The 16,735-nt window shown below is 47.7% G+C and overlaps 1 protein-coding gene across 2 annotated transcripts in view; it reads right to left on the bottom strand.

Annotated features, from left to right (window-relative positions):
* Positions 1 to 16,735, bottom strand: part of LOC113023487 (echinoderm microtubule-associated protein-like 6) — a 49,478-nt gene that overhangs the window by 12,724 nt on the left and 20,019 nt on the right. For both annotated transcript variants that reach the window (XM_026169518.1, XM_026169519.1), the window contains exons 10-28: positions 12,187 to 12,396; positions 11,826 to 11,993; positions 9,920 to 10,026; positions 9,751 to 9,851; positions 9,476 to 9,662; positions 9,302 to 9,407; positions 9,045 to 9,138; positions 6,896 to 6,996; positions 3,369 to 3,571; positions 2,630 to 2,741; positions 2,427 to 2,554; positions 2,167 to 2,308; positions 1,949 to 2,101; positions 1,738 to 1,869; positions 1,528 to 1,616; positions 1,286 to 1,453; positions 1,002 to 1,203; positions 616 to 742; positions 471 to 549 (exon numbers count right to left, since the gene is read on the bottom strand). In XM_026169518.1, the coding sequence (XP_026025303.1) occupies positions 471 to 549; positions 616 to 742; positions 1,002 to 1,203; positions 1,286 to 1,453; positions 1,528 to 1,616; positions 1,738 to 1,869; positions 1,949 to 2,101; positions 2,167 to 2,308; positions 2,427 to 2,554; positions 2,630 to 2,741; positions 3,369 to 3,571; positions 6,896 to 6,996; positions 9,045 to 9,138; positions 9,302 to 9,407; positions 9,476 to 9,662; positions 9,751 to 9,851; positions 9,920 to 10,026; positions 11,826 to 11,993; positions 12,187 to 12,396 (2,609 nt within the window). The remainder of the gene's footprint in view (positions 1 to 470; positions 550 to 615; positions 743 to 1,001; positions 1,204 to 1,285; positions 1,454 to 1,527; positions 1,617 to 1,737; positions 1,870 to 1,948; positions 2,102 to 2,166; positions 2,309 to 2,426; positions 2,555 to 2,629; positions 2,742 to 3,368; positions 3,572 to 6,895; positions 6,997 to 9,044; positions 9,139 to 9,301; positions 9,408 to 9,475; positions 9,663 to 9,750; positions 9,852 to 9,919; positions 10,027 to 11,825; positions 11,994 to 12,186; positions 12,397 to 16,735) is intronic.

Below are 16,735 nucleotides of genomic sequence, written 5' to 3'. Positions count from 1 at the left end.
CACACACACACACACACAGACACACACACACACACACACACAGACACAGACACACACATACACACAGACACACACATACAGACACACACACACACACAGACACACACACACACACAGACACACACGCGCACACACACACACACACACACACACACACACACAGACACACACGCGCACACACACACACACACACAGACACAGACACACACGCGCACACACACACACACACACACAGACGCACACAGACACACACACACACACACACACACACACACACACACAGACACACACACACACACAGACACACACGCGCACACACACACACACACACACACACACAGACACAGACACACACACAGACACACAGACACACACACAGACACACACACACACACACACACACACACACACACACACATGAGTCGAGGGCTGCGTCAGCTGCTCCCGGTAAGCAGAGGTCCCACGCTCACCTCCACCACCTTCTTCTTCTTCGTCACGTTGTTCTTCAGCAGTTTGTCGGGAAGCGGTGCAGCTCGGCTCACCGGAGGCCTGAACAGGAGAACCGACATCAGACACGCACGTCTGAACCCACAACAGGAAGCAAAGCGATCCTACCTCTCCTCCACGGGAAGCTCTTTGTGCTGCAGGTGAGGTTTGGTTCCTGACATGTTTCTGATGCTGGCCGAGTAGATCTTAGTGACGTAGTCCACCACCTTCTCCCGGGCCACATCGCTGTCGTACCCTAAAAACAACAACACGACACAGAGGTGACGACGAAGGTCAAGAACCGAGAAGAGAACATCTTCTGTGCAACATCTCTAAAATGAGAAATGTCCTGTCTCAGAGAGACGCTGAAAAACCAGTTCATGCATTTATTACAGCGATGTTTTCCTCCGCTCACCCTCCAACCAATCACAGCAGCTGCCCCTCCTTGAACGAGGCAGCTGCTGTTCTGAACTGGGACTGTAAAGTGGAAATGAGTTGCCGTGGTCACGGTGTACCTCCGTCCTCCTCTGTGTCGTCGTCAGACTCCTCGCTGTCCACAGCTTTGCTCTCCTTGTGACCCGGCAGCTCTCTGGTCCAGATCATCAGCGCTGTATCAGCCCCGCCCACTGTCAGCAACACGGTGTCATCGTTGGACCAGCGGACATTGGTCACGTTGGAGCTGTGACCCACATACTTCTTAAACTTGGCAAACTGGCCCTGAGGTCAGAGGTCAGAGGTTAAGATGAACAGAGCCTTTGAAAGTAGACGTTTTGAGACGTGGCGTGGACTCCTCTCTCACCCTGGACGGGAAGCTGAAGAGTTTGAGGAAGCCGAAGTCGTCTCCGGTGGCCAGCAGTTTGCGGTCTTTGGTGAGCGAGGCGGCGTTAATGAAGCTGAGCGTTGGCCATATCCCCTCACAGGTGGGACCGAAAACGGACGTCCAGCTCGCCCATTCCAGCTTCTCGAACTGAAACAGAAACACGGCATGACCTCTGCAGTTCAGTCGAAACACCTCACCAGAGCTGTCGGCGCGCTCCTGACCTCGGCCACGCTGATGTTCTGTCTGCGTCCTCGCGGCGCCTCAAAGAATAGCTGCTCTTTGGCTCCGGTGTTCACCTGCAGCAGCTTACCTGTAGAGGTAGCACATGAGAGTCTGACACCACCTCACCGTCATGTAAAGCTGCAGCCTGCTATTAGTGGAAAGTGTGTCCTGAAGGTGGCGCCAGTGACCGCAGCACAGGTGAGTCTCACCTCTGGAGTCCCAGTCGATGTGAGTGACGTAGCTTCTGGCTCCTTTGCAGATGCCGACTCTCTTGCTGGTCAGGACGTTGTAGATGTCCACAAAAGAGTCGTGCGAGGCCACAGCCAGGTACTTCCCCGCATCTGAAACACACACCTGACTCATCAGCGACCCACCGGTGACCTTCATCCTGTGCCACACCTGTGCGCTGAGTTCAGGTACCTTGGGAGAAGCGGATGTCTGAGATGAGCTCTCTGCGATGGTGAAACGTCACCATGTCTTCCAGCGTGTCAGCGTTCACCACCAGGAAGCTGCCATCATTTAGGCCGACCGCCAGAGCTTTCCCGTCCGGAGAGAAGGCACAGCACCGCCCACCTGACAGGAAACACAGCACAGGTAAGAAAGAGAGCACGCCAAGGTTTCACATTTGCTCGTCTCACCTTTCTTGAGCTTGCGGACAGCCACCATGCGGTGATTGGCTGACAGCTCCCAGATCCTCAGAGTTTTGTCGTCACTGACGGTGGCACAGACAGGAAGTAGAGGGTGTGCCGCCAAACCCCACACCTCGCCCTCCATGTGACCCTGGCACACACAGGTGTGAGGTGTACAGGTGACTGTGTCAGTGCACTGTAGCGATTCAATCTCAGTGAGGTGGGGGCGGAGCAGGAGAGCCCGTGACAGATTGGTGAAGTTAACTTACCTGCACCAGCAGCGTCATGGGGCCGCTCTTATCGATCTCCAGGATCTCTCCGTTCTTGGTTCCCAGCAGGATGTGACCGTGGCCCAGCGTGATGGCTCTGATGGACGGGTTGTCCTCCAGCAGCAGCCCTGCTCAGAAAACACGACCGATCACCTTCAGGCGCTCGCGCCGTTCAAAAACACCCCGATGCTGGCGTCCCCTACCTTTAGAGGACGGAGACAGGACGGCCCGCTTGATGGCGTACGTTTTCAAACATCTCTCAAACATGTCGTCCCAAAGCTCCACGATGCCGTCTTTCCCCCCCGTCACAAAACCCTGGACACAGGAAGCAGAAATGCAAACAAGTCTGTGGTTATGATTTTATTTTGAAAGGATCGTTGTCATGCTTCCGGGTCACCAGTGTTTTTGAGTTCCTGTGTTACTTTGTATTCATGTTCTCGGTTCATGAGTTTGGTGTGTCTGTGTCTTCTTCCCCTTTCCTGTTCCCTTGTCCTCCTCCTCACGTTTCTCCTCCCCAGCCTGTCATGTCTCCCCTCTCGCGCTCTCTCTGTGTCTCGACCACCTTAACTGCCCCCCCCCTCGTTAGCTCATTTCCCTGAGCGTTCTCCCCTGTCATGTGCCATGTGGTGCGAGTGCTTCCTGTTTTACTTTGATAGTCTCCTGTGTGACGTGTGTCATGTTTCCCTGCCTCATTACTTAGATCACCTTCGGCTGAGTTCCCTCCTGTGTGTTTAGTTTAGTTCTGTATCTCCTGCAGCATAAAGCTGTGTTTTGAGTTGCGTCCTGCCTTTGCGTCCTCTGCTGCCTGCAGCCACTTCTTGACAATCATCTTCAATCATCAATCAATCATGTAAAAGATCGTTTTTGTCCATGCTCGTATTACTCCACCCTGCTACAGACTCAACCCTCCTCCACTTTAGATAACAAAGGATGAAGCGTCACCTTGTCCAGGGAGCACATGGCGAACACGGGGCCGTCGTGGGCTTTGATGGTCTTGATAAGCATCGTGTCTCTCCAGATGTAAACGTCTCCGTTCGTGGCTCCGGAGAAAACGAGGTCCTCGGATCGACCGTAACACGCCGACATCATCGTCTCCTGTTTCCCCAGGTTCCCGAAAATCCCGCGTTTGAAGGTCAGACCGCCGCCTGCGGGACGGGAACGGATGTTTACAAGCATCCATTTAAAAAGAAACGTTTTAAAGTTCACGTTTTATCAGAGCGTGAATAAAACCACCACATGTGGGTAGGGCTGCCACAAACGATTATTCTGATAGTCGACTAGTCACCGATTATTTTTGCGATTAGTCGACTAATCAGATCATCATCCATTGAACATACAGCTTATTGCACCAGCAGCATCTGCTCTTATATAACTATCATTAGCTTACAGCTTTAAGTGTTTAAGGTCTGTGCTAACTAAAAATAAAGACAAGATGATAGTTTATTAAATTTTAATTAAATTTGCAGATTGTTTCGGTGAAGTTTAATAAACTCCTTGCTATCTAAAATATAACAGGACACCGGAGTAAATTCTGGAGCATCTCACACTTCTGATAATCAGCTGTCTGCTTGATGTTTATTCAGCTGTGTAAAAACTTTAATCTCAGCCAAACAGATTTACTCAGGAACAAATAAAACACTGAAAAAAGCCAAATAATAACATGTTTAAGTTATCTAAGTGACTCATATATCATGTTTAACCTGAGTAGCGAAAGACGGCGGTGGGTTTGAAAACGATCTGCCGGGAGTCCGGTGTTCTCACGGCTCTAGTTAGCCTAGCCCCCGCCTAGCTAACGAGCTAGTGGGTAACAGACGTCTCCGAAAACGTCGGAGCGCTTTTGAAAATATGTGGTGTCCTGATAAACTGAGCAGATATTTGAGGTTTACACAGCTACATTCTCGCCTGAAAATATGTTAAACGTTTATTTTGTGACCCAGAAAGAATAATAAGAGTAACATTAAAACTTGTCACTACCCGATCCGTACCGGAAACCCGATCGGTACCCCGCATGCGCGAAAGGTTTCTACTTCCGGTCGTAGCGTTTTACGATAGTTATGGGTCAGAGTATCTGTTAAGATGTTAAGAATAACAAGTATATCTTAAAATGTTTGCAATAATGAAACATTTCAATATAATGTAGACAAAAACGAAAAATAAAAAAGTTACGGATCAGGACTCTCCGATCCTTACTGCGCATGTGTAAAGTCTGACCGTACAAATCGGGTCTACCCGATCCGTACCGCGCATGTGCAGATGCTTTCTTCTTCTGTTTGTTTAATGGCAGTTTACTCCCCAGTGTACGAGGATACCGCCACCTGCTGACCGAGCGAATAAAGCCTATTATAAACTGAATTATCGTCATTACAAACGTGTGTTAAATCTGATTTAGCGATAGTCGAGTGTGTTTATGCTTGTCTGTGAGGAGAGGATTGTTGGAATAGTGATGATGATGTGCGCTATCACTGTCAATTGTCAGTAAACACTTCATCTGGCTGATGAATCTACACGTGAGATATTACAAAGTCTGCATTATTAACTCTGTAATTAGGCGCCATTCTTCTTATTTTACGGCGCTGTTGCTCAATCGGGGGACGCTCTCTGTTGAGGAGAAAAGCATGAATTTCTTTGTATACGGATTATCCATTGTTTAAATGTCCCGGGCAGTCGAAAAGGAGGCAGAGCTGTTGAGAAATGCTAGGAGCTAACTGGGCGCTAACCGTGTCATTCAAATATATTGAATGTCGCAATGTTGGCAAAGAGAGGAAGTGACGTAAGATTTGCGCATGCGGGGTACCGATCGGGTTTCCGGTACGGATCGGGTAGTGACAAAACTAACTCGCTGCCGCCCCTTAAATATGATAATGTTTGGAGTGTTTTTGAAAGAAAAGAAAGCTAATTATGGTGTTAATGTGTTATTAATCTTGTGCAAGCATTTTATACATAAATGTCGCTTTTTTAAGACCAAACCAACACTGGCTCACTGGAAAAACGACTTAAACCTGCTTTTTTTGTTTCCTTTATGGAAGATTTTGATTTAGTGAGTTAATAATTTGTTAAATTATGTGACCCCATCTTTATATTTTATTTTCACTATATATGAAAGTTGCTAATATGTAAGAAATGTCTATTTTCTGAATCTGTAATATATGGTGCATTTTGTTTGTATGTTTATATTACTAATTAAAAAAATTAATAAATTTTAAAAAAAAACTCGCTGCCGCCATTGTTGGAAACTGAGCTGGGCTGTGCTTGTCACTACCCGATCCGTACCAGAAACCCGATCGGTACCCCGCATGCGCAAATCTTACGTCACTTCCTCTCTTTGCCAACATTGCGACATTCAATATATTTGAATGGTACGGTTAGCGCCCAGTTAGCTCCTAGCATTTCTCAACAGCCCTGCCTCCTTTTCGACTGCCCGGGACATTTAAACAATGGATAATCCGTATACAAAGAAATTCATGCTTTTCTCCTCAACAGAGAGCGTCCCCCGATTGAGCAACAGCGCCGTAAAATAAGAAGAATGGCGCCTAATTACAGAGTTAATAACACAGACTTTGTAATATCTCACGTGTAGATTCATCAGCCAGATGAAGTGTTTACTGACAATTGACAGTGATAGCGCACATCATCATCACTATTCCAACAATCCTCTCCTCACAGACGAGCATAAACACACTCGACTATCGCTAAATCAGATTTAACACACGTTTGTAATGACGATAATTCAGTTTATAATAGGGTTTATTCGCTCGGTCAGCAGGTGGCGGTATCCTCGTACACTGGGGAGTACACTGCCATTAAACGAACAGAAGAAGAAGAAAACATCTACACATGCGCGGTACGGATCGGGTAGACCCGATTTGTACGGTCAGACTTTACACATGCGCAGTAAGGATCGGAGAGTCCTGATCCGTAACTTTTTTATTTTTCGTTTTTGTCTACATTATATTGAAATGTTTCATTATTGCAAACATTTTAAGATATACTTGTTATTCTTAACATCTTAACAGATACTCTGACCCATAACTATCGTAAAACGCTACGACCGGAAGTAGAAACCTTTCGCACATGCGGGGTACCGATCGGGTTTCCGGTACGGATCGGGTAGTGACAGTGACAAAACTAACTCGCTGCCGCCATTGTTGGAAACTGAGCTGGGCTGCGCTATGAATTCTGGGACACAGCTTCTTCTTCTTCTTCGGGGTTTAATGGCAGCTGGCATGCAGTGCTGCCATCTTCTGTTTCAGTCCGTTATTACACTCTTAAATCCTACAACTTATTCCTGCATCTTTTGGGATCTTACAAAGCTTCAAATGACGCGTCGACTATTAAATTAGTCATCGATGATTTTGATAGTCGACGTAATCGTGGCAGCCCTACATGTGGGACAGCCCCATGTGACCCCTCCTACCTCGTTGAGCTGAGCGTGTCAGGTGAGTTCCAGGTAAAGAGGAAACGACGCCTACCTGAATGTTGCCAGAACTTGATGTGTTTCATGCCCACGGTCACCAGTTTGTCCATCCTGAAAGGATTGCTCTTCACCATGAAGATCTTGTCTTTATGACCCCTGCAGACACATAAGCTTTCAGCCAATCGGCTCAAACACGTGAAACGAGACACAAACATTTCCCTCGGTGTTAATGGAAAATTGTATTTAGTAGTCAGTATAATCTTTTAGTGATATAAGTTTGCATATGGTAGAATACTGCATGTAGTTATTTGTATTAGGAAATATTCAACCATGTATACTTAGAGGCATATAATCAATTGTGTGTGATCTTTAACAGGCTGCAAAGGCTTGGTGTGTATTCCACACTAGAATGCACACCCACATCCTGGGAGCACGAGAGAGGTCATACCTTCTCTTATTGTTTTATGGTAGGATTAACGTACACTGAACAAAAATATAAACGCAACACCTTTGTTACTGCTCCCATTCCTCATGGGATGGACGTAGAGACCTAAAATTCATTCCAGATACACAATATAACCATCCCTCCCAAACAGTGGTCACAAATCAGTCCAAATGTGTGGTAGTGGGCACATCTGCTATATTGAGATAATCCATCCCACCTCACAGGTGTGCCACATCAGGATGCTGATCTGACATCATGAGTAGTGCACAGGTGTACCTCAGACTGCACACAACAAAAGGCCACCCTGGAATGTGCAGTTTTTTGCGCTATTGGGGGTCTGGGGACCCAGAACCGGTCAGTATCTGGTGTGACCACCATTTGCCTCATGCAGTGCAACACATCGTCGCATGGAGTCTATCAGATTGTCAATTGTGGCCTGTGGAATGTTGGTCCACTCCACTTCAATGGCTGTGCGAGGTTGTTGGATATTCGTGGGAACTGGTACACGCTGTCGTATACGCCGGTCAAGCACATCCCGAACATGCTCAATGGGTGACATGTCCGGTGAGTATGCTGGCCATGCAAGAACTGGGACATTCTCAGCTGCCATCTGCCCTGAACAATGTGAACCATGATTCATCCGTGAAGCGCACACCTCTCCAACGTGCCAGACGCCATCGAATGTGAGCATTTGCCCACACAAGTCTGTTACGGCGACGAGCTGGAGTCAGGTCAAGACCCCGATGAGGACGACGGGCATGCAGTTGAGCGTCCCTGAGACGGTTTCTGACAGTTTGTGCAGAAATTGTTTGGTTGTGCAAACCAATTGTTCCAGCAGCTGTCTGGGTGGCTGGTCTCAGACGATCTTGGAGGTGAACCTGCTGGCTGTGGAGGTCCTGGGCTGGTGTGGTTACACGAGGTCTGCGGTTGTGAGGCCGGTTGGATGTGCTGCCATATTCTCTGAAACGCCTGTGGAGACGGCTTATGGTTGAGAAATGAACATTCAATGCACGGGCGACAGATCTGGTTGACATTCCTGCTGTCAGCATGCCAGTTGCACGCTCCCTCATTGCTTGTGGCATCTGTGGCATTTTGCTGTGAGACAAAACTGCACATTCCAGGGTGGCCTTTTGTTGTGGGCAGTCTGAGGTACACCTGTGCACTACTCATGATGTCAGATCAGCATCCTGATGTGGCACACCTGTGAGGTGGGATGGATTATCTCAATATGGCAGATGTGCCCACTACCACACATTTGGCCTGATTTGTGACCACTGTTTGGGAGGGATGGTTATATTGTGTATCTGGAATGAATTTTAGGTCTCTACGTCCATCCCATGGGGAATGGGAGCAGTAACAAAGGTGTTGCGTTTATATTTTTGTTCAGTGTAGTTACGTCTGTTTTAGTCTAAGTGCTTTAACTGCTTGACTTCCTCACCAATGTTATCTAGGGTGAGGGAGGTCTACCCTCTTCCTGACCAAGGATGTTCCTTTTATGACCCTTTGATCAGCAGGACACACACACACACGTTCAATGGAGTATAAAATAAAGACCAGGTCAGCTCCTCACCGGAGTCTCTCAGTAGGGAGCTGCCCTTGCTAGCAAGAACTCTGTGTGTTTCTCTTCTCTGAGTCTTTACTGAAGAAGTGTTTTAGAATATTTTCCCTAACACTCGGCAACCACTGCGAGAAACTGTGAGCTTACAAAAGCACGACCATCTTACGGCAGGACTAGCTGACTTAATCCAGGTGTGTTTACCTGGCCTTGGCTAGTCTCTCTCCTTTCTTCCAGTCCCAGATGATGATGGAGTGAAATTCATCGAATCCCACTGAGATCAAACTCTTCCCATCAGCTGAGAAGTACCAAGAGAGGAGTTACGTCAGAAAGCAGCGTGAAGGAAGGATTGGGAACAACAGCTGTTTCTACTTGAGCTAACCCGCTGAGTTAGCGATAACAGGTGAGGGCTTAGGGATAGAAATATTGATGCCCGATGGCACGGCGTGCAGTCAGCTTACCTGTGAACTCCAGAGCACACACGCCCCTGCTGTGGTGTCCTTTGAGCAGCGACAGACACTTCAGGGTCTGGATGTCCCACACATGTATGGCCGGGTCTCTGCCCACCTGTACACAGGAACAGCCAATCAGAAACCGTCTCGGAAACGCGACATGCTGCGATCGGCCGGGCATACCTGTGCCGAGGCCACGTAGTCTTTGAGCGGGTGGACGGCGAGGCTGAGGATGTCATCGTCGTGCCCGAGGTAAAACCTCTGGCTGTGCTGCAGCCGGTTGTAGACGACAGCGACGGCGGCCACGTGGTACACCACCTCTCCCGCCTGACTGTAGAACAGGTTGTTACGGCAGTCGAAGCCCCGGTACCTGCAGCAAACAGGAAGCAGCACAAACGGAGGTTTATTTACATTATTTACTCACGAGACCAGATCCATGTCTGATGTGGATAGTTTACCCGTGAACAAACTGCAGACGAAGCCCCTCCTCTGGAGCTTTCTGCCGCTTCAGGGAACCAATCAGCTTCTTCTTGAGTTGTGGCAGGTCCTCCTTATACACCTGCAGACAGAGACAGGTGAGTCAGACGGCTTTTTGACTGCAGGTGGGAGCGTTTGTGTCCCAGTCACCTGACGTTCGTAGCTGGTCTGAGCTTCCTGTTCGATGTCCGAGTCGAGCTCCGGCACATCTGACACGTCTGAGTCCGACTCGCCGCTGTTGGAGTCAGCGTAACCCTCTGAAGACACGGCACGGGTGAAAAATATGAGTCAGCAATAAGCAGAGGTGACGCTGAAAAACTAGTTCATGCATTTATTACTTCCAGACTGGACGACTGTAATTCATTATTATCAGGAAGTCCTAAAAACTCCCTGAAAAGCCTTCAGTTAATCCAAAATGCTGCAGCAAGAGTCCTGACAGGGACTAGAAAGAGAGAGCAGATTTCTCCTGTTTTGGCTTCCTGTTAAATCCAGGATTCAAAATCCTGCTCCTCACATACAAGGTCTTAAATAATCAGGCCCCATCTTATCTTAATGACCTTGTAGTACCATATCACCCTATTAGAGCACTTCGCTCTCGCTCTGCAGGCCTACTTGTTGTTCCTAGAGTATTTAAAGTAGAATGGGAGGCAGAGCCTTCAGTTTTCAGGCCCCTCTTCTGTGGAACCAGCTTCCAGTTTGGATTCAGGAGACAGACACTATCTCTACTTTTAAGATTAGGCTTCAAACTTTCCTTTTTGCTAAAGCATATAGTTAGTGCTGGACCAGGTGACCCTGAATCCTCCCTTTGTTATGCTGCAATAGACGTAGGCTGCCAGGGATTCCCATGATGCACTGGGTGTTTCTTCTTCACTCTGTTTTTACAGGGCATTCTGTACTTTTGTCATGTGTGGCAATAAGTTAGCTCGAGTTTTCAAATGAAGAAGGTGCGAGGCGGGACAAGAACAGTGATTTGGATCATTATGAATAATCTGCAGCTGCAGGAGGAGACTGGATTTGGAGACCTGATTCTTACGGTGCGTTCACACCGAACGCGATAGAAGCGACCAAAAAGCGCCAGACGCCCCTGGCTGGTCATGTGCACATTCGCACCTCGAAGCGTGTCCAAAGCAAACTGGTCGCACTTAATATGCAATAGGGAAGCGGAAATGTGGGCGGAAGTAATGCCAGATGGTATGTTTGCAAGATGGCAGCTGTCGATCTAGCGTTTGAAGAGAGGTTCTCCCTTCTCTATTTACTGTGGAGAGCAGAGCAGCGGCGTAATTGGACGTGATGGTTATCAAAACCAAACAAGCGCAGGAGACACGACACGGAGGAGATTTGTCAATCAGGCTGCAGAATGCAATGCGCATTGTTGAAAGTTGTACTGTGCAATAAAAAAACCTGCGAAAACGTGAGGCAGTGACGGATGAAGAGCGGGACCACGGTGTGCTGTTTATTAATAAACAAAAACATATATTCCTATATGACAACATGCACAAATTAACTGCCTACATTAATTCATTGTAAACAGGCAGCTGGTGTCATACAGCTCCGGGTGGTAGGCTACGGCGTTGATGAGCCTTTCCTCCATATTGAATGAAGAATGAAGGGCTTTGGCTGGACCTGCCCCTTTGAACCAGGTCAGAGCATCACGTCATCAGGCTCCTGATTGGAGTTCAGATTTTTCCAACTCGAGTGGTAGATGCGATAAGTGCGAATGCACAAAATGCAACACAAACTGCAGCGCGTGTTTTCCATCGCATCAGTCGCGCTAATTGTTTGCGCGAATCAGGCAGAAAAGCGTTTTTGCGACACCAATCTGCTTCTGAAGTTTCGCGGGAACCCCAGTCGCGCTTCATCGCGCTCCTCCATTGACCGTAAACCTGAAACTCTGGTCGCTTCTGTCGTGTTCGGTGTGAACGCACCATTATGACCTGCAAAGACTTTAGGATGATAAAAGAGTCAAGCTCAGTTTGTTGATTTAGTTTAACTGCTGAAAAGTTTCTGGGAGGTCCACGCCGTCATCATCTGCAACTAAAGGAAAGCTCTGCGTCACCTTGTAGGAGGGGCTCCAGAACACCGTTCATCACACCTTCGGGCAGGAACCTCCACTGGAAGACGGCGTGGTCGGCACCACCGGTGCTGATGACCCACTGCAGGTCGCTGGACCAGCGAACGTTGGTCACATGGGCAGAGTGACCAATGTACTTCTTAAATTTGGCCCCTGTGTGATGTTAGAAACACAAGAATAAGAACGCACATCACTCCAGAAACATCCTCATCAAATCTATTCTGTCCCACGCCTGTAACTCCGGGTCTAATGACTAAGACTCAGAATTAGGACGACCTCAGAGGTCCACCACTCAGCCGGACTCTGTGGATCCTCAGTAAAAATGTTATCGGCTTGCATCACTCGCCTTTCTTCAGGCAGGGGAACCTGAAGAGCTTGACGAGGCCAAGGTCATCGCCAGCCACCAGCACAGCGCTGCTGTAGTTGGCGTCCACGGAGTTTACGTTGGTGACGTTGGAGTATTTGACCCAGATGCCGTTCACCTCCGGCCCGACAACACCGGTCCACGTCATCCAGTGAATCCCTTTCGCCTCCTCTTTAGGAACCAGCTTTCCCGCTGCAGGACAGGGAAAGGAAGTAGGTAAGACCCACAAATCTGCACCATCAAGTCCCACAACTGGTCCCAGGTAAGGACAGGTGAGCTCCAATTAACCCTTGTGTTGTCTTTCGGACATTTCTGTCCTCTACAGAAATTTTGCTATCAAAAATGGGGTTTTTAATCATCAAATGGTCTGACAGTAACAGTTATTCAGTACTATGCTATGCATGACTGGACTAAGTTTTAAGTAATTTGATTTATTTATGGATTTTGTATTAGATTTTATAACACCTGTGGTCCTCGGGGACAAACATGTCCCCAAATTACAAAGGGTTGCAAAGGGTCACATTTACACACCAAACATCTTTGATCTTGGATCACTGATGTGTGGGGTCGAGCAAAGGTCATAACCACAACAACACCAACAGGCAGCACAATGAGGAGGCAGGTGCTCTGCATTCCATTCAATTGTATTTTTACAACAGCATCAAGGTGCTTCATACTGTAAGGTAGACCCTACAATAATACATACACAGAAAGTATGTTCACAAGCCTCCACTGCACTTGAGGCTTGTGAATTCTGTTCTTGTTTATGACCTCAAAACGATTTTATGTACACGGTGTTAGGATAAATCTGTCAGATGTTTTAGTACGACTTTGCTGAGCTACGAAGCCGCACCGCTTGATGGATTGTCGGAGCATTACGGCTATCGTAGGCGGAGCGATACGTACTGTGCTTCAACATAATGTTACTGTACTGTGTGTGTTTAACCTCTTTTTAAGTTTTGTGGATGTTATACATGGTTATGCTGAGGATATGTCGGCCAGTTTCCACTGGAAACACCTTTTGGTTAAACTGTCAGCGAGGAATTTACACTGTTACATTTTTATATAACTTTAATGCACATAAAACAGCTGCTTCTTTAAGTGAAAATACACTGATGGGTTTTTTTGCACTAATAAAGTTGTGGAGTTGTAAAGTATTTTGTCTCGTGTCAATTATATCGTCAGTTATATCGTTATCGCAAATTTTCAAATGTATATCGTGATAAATATTTTTGGCCATATCGCCCTGCTCTACTTCCCAGTGACAGACGATGCCTGACTCTCTCATGAGCCTCAGAGAAAGACAGTCTACCACAGTCCAAGCACATGTGCCAGGTCCCATACTCCTGCGATTGCTTTTCTACTCGAGCACTGAAAGAATTACACACAGTGTATTCTGCTTGTTTTATGCTTTTCAAAGTTCACGTGCCAATGGATGCATCAGAGACCAAGTTGGGGTTCAGTAACTTGCCCAAGGACACCTTGGTAAGAACTCCAGACTAGAGCACACAGAGATTGAACCAACAACCATCCAATTAGCAGATGACCTGCTCTACAGCCAACTCAATGATGAACAAGGAGGGACAACAAGAGAGGAAGAAAAATGGACCGAATGCAGCTGTAGGCATATGTGGGTGTGTTGATTCTTACTGCCGTGCATCCAGTAGAGTCGCTACGGCCAGTTTATGACATCCTGAGTCTGGTAGAGAAGTTTTAAAGGTGACACAAGATTAATTATTTAATTTAATTATAGAAGCACAAAAGTGATATCATTTCATGATAAAGACACAATAGATGATCATCGTTCATGACACAAATGTGCTCCCATGAGGTATATGGAACAAGTGGGTGTTTCTCCTGCTGTGATGTAAGATCCTGGTACTGATGTGACTGTATGAGCACCAAGTCCTCTTCAGAGGACTCTGTCCAACAGAACATCCAAGTAAACCAGGGAGCTATGAGATAAAAACATGGGCAGCATGTGATGCAGGTCCAGCTGTACATGGAACATGCTAGTGTACGATGGCAAACCGTCTGTCCTGCAGTCAGGACACGAGTTGTCCCTAACATTGCAGGTTTCCAAAAGAAAACAATCACCTGTAACAGCTTGTTTACTGTATATGCCCCTTGGCCTGCAACTGCAGAAAGAAAGCTGTCCATGATGGGACCAGTGCAGAGGAATAAACCTGAGCTTCCTCCTGCACTTGGGTCAAATATGGACACGCCTTTGTCCTCGTGAAAGTTTGCCTTCACTCAGACTCATGCCCTCCTACCATGCCAAAATATAGAAAACTGTCAGGCAATGAGTTGGAATAAAGTTGAATAAAACCTTGAAACACAGAGATGGATGATATTTTATACTTGTTGCTTCAAAGCAAACGGGGTCATTTTTGAGCCCAGAGGACCACAGGTGTGATTATGTGCTGCCATTTAAAATTTGTAAATGATTGAAAAGAAAACATTTTCACTAGAATTCAACATACAGCACTCTGTGGTTCGTCAAATAATAATAATAATAATAATGGATTGGATTTATATAGCGCTTTTCAAGGCACCCAAAGCGCTTTACAATGCCACTATTCATTCACTCTGACATTCATACACTGGTGGAGGCAGCTACAGTTGTAGCCACAGCTGCCCTGGGACAGACTGACAGAAGCGAGGCTGCCATATTGCGCCATCGGCCCCTCTGGCCAACACCAGTAGGTGGTAGGGTAAAGTGTCTTGCCCAAGGACACAACGACCAGGACAGAGAGCCCGGGGATCGAACCGGCGACCTTCCGGTTAGAGATGCGATTCCCAACCCCCTGAGCCACGGTCGCCCAAATAGTCCAGATCTTCCCAAAGTTCAGGGGGCGCGGTAAGAAACCCCCCCCCAAAAAAATAACCCTTGGACACTGCTAGCATCATGGACAGGTGTTTCGACGGGGTTCCCACACAAACGCAAAGCAGGAGATGAAGCATCGCCAAATATGTTTCCAAACCAACTTCCTTCCAAGCCAAAGACTAGAAAATATGGTGAAGCAAATCTTCCCTTTGGCTTCACCTGCACAAGTGCAGAGGTAGGTCTCCCCTGCAGAGTTAGTTTCCCTGCATCCCGAGGGCCCAGCAGCGCTGGGCTCTTCAAATCACGGACAAACAGTATCCCACATTGTCTGTGAGGTTCTCAGTCATCCAGGTCATCGTAGTCAAAGGAGCTTACAAAGAAAAGCGTCTGGACTTCTTTAAGTTGCTTGAAGACGTTTCACCTCTCATCCGAGAAGCTTCTTCAGTTCTAAGGTCAAATGGTGGAGAGTCCCAGATATAAACCTAGTGGGAGTGACCCCCCACAGAGGGACAAAAGGACCCCTGATGATCCTCTAATCGCCTGAGCCAAGGTGTGAAACTGGGTGTGGGTCCCAATCAGCCAGAGTTTCGGGTGTGTTCATTGTGAAACCTGGCCCCACCTTATCATGTGATTTCCTGAGGTCAGATGGCCCAGGATGTGAGTGGGCGTTAAGGCGTCTGGGAAGGATCTCAAAACTGGATTATAGATGGTAGAGAGTTGGTGTCGTAAACCCCGCCTCTGTTCAAAGATGGTCGCTCACAGTGGACATAGATGCTTCTTTCACTCCTCTTTCAAACCATCTGTCCTCTCTGTCCAAAATGTGAACATTGGCATCCTCAAAGAGTGACCTTTGACCTTTAGATGCAGATGGACAGCTGAGTCTTGTCCTGTGGAGGTGGCTCTTCTGTGTTGTGCCATGCGCTTGTGAAGTGGCTGTTTGGTCTCTCCGATGTAGAGGTCTGTGCATTCCTCGCTGCACTGTACAGCATACACCACATTGTTAAGTTTGTGTTTTGGCGTTTTGTCTTTCGGGTGAACCAGTTTCTGTCTGAGCGTGTTGCTGGGTCTGAAATGCACCTGGATGTCATGCTTGGAGAAAACTCCTGAGTTTCTCTGATACACCGGCTACATAGGGGATGACAATGTTGTTGCGTCTGTCCTTCTTATCCTCCCTCGCTGGTGTCTGAGCTTCTTTTCTGTGCCTCTTTGCTGACTTTAAGAACGCCCACCCGAGAGACCGGTGACCAGCATCGCGGAGCATGATGTCCGAGCGGCACTGAGGAGAGTGAACACAAGGAAAGCGGCGGGGCCAGACGGCATCACCGGCCGTCTGCTGCGCTGCTGTGCTGACCAGCTAGCAGGTGTGTTCACTTACATCTTCAACGAGTCCCTGGCAAAGTCTGTGGTCCCCACATGCTTCAAAAGATCCACCATCATCCCTGTGCCCAAGAACAGCAAACCCTCATCCCTGAACGATTACCGGCCAGTTGCACTGACCTCGGTAGTAATGAAGGTGTTTGAGAGGCTGCTGAAGAACATCATCTCCTCCTCCATCCCAGACACCACAGATCCGCTGCAGTTCGCCTACAGATCCAACAGATCCACAGAGGATGCCATCGCCCACGTCCTACACACCACTCTCAGCCACGTGGACAAGAAACAGGGTAACTATGTGCGAATGCTGTTTGTTGATTACAGTTCAGC

The sequence above is a fragment of the Astatotilapia calliptera genome, chromosome 6 (genome assembly GCF_900246225.1).
Source record: "Astatotilapia calliptera chromosome 6, fAstCal1.2, whole genome shotgun sequence".
Taxonomy (NCBI): domain Eukaryota; kingdom Metazoa; phylum Chordata; class Actinopteri; order Cichliformes; family Cichlidae; genus Astatotilapia; species Astatotilapia calliptera.
The sequence above is the reverse complement of the archived record's forward strand: the minus strand, read 5'-3'. Positions and strand labels throughout refer to the sequence as shown.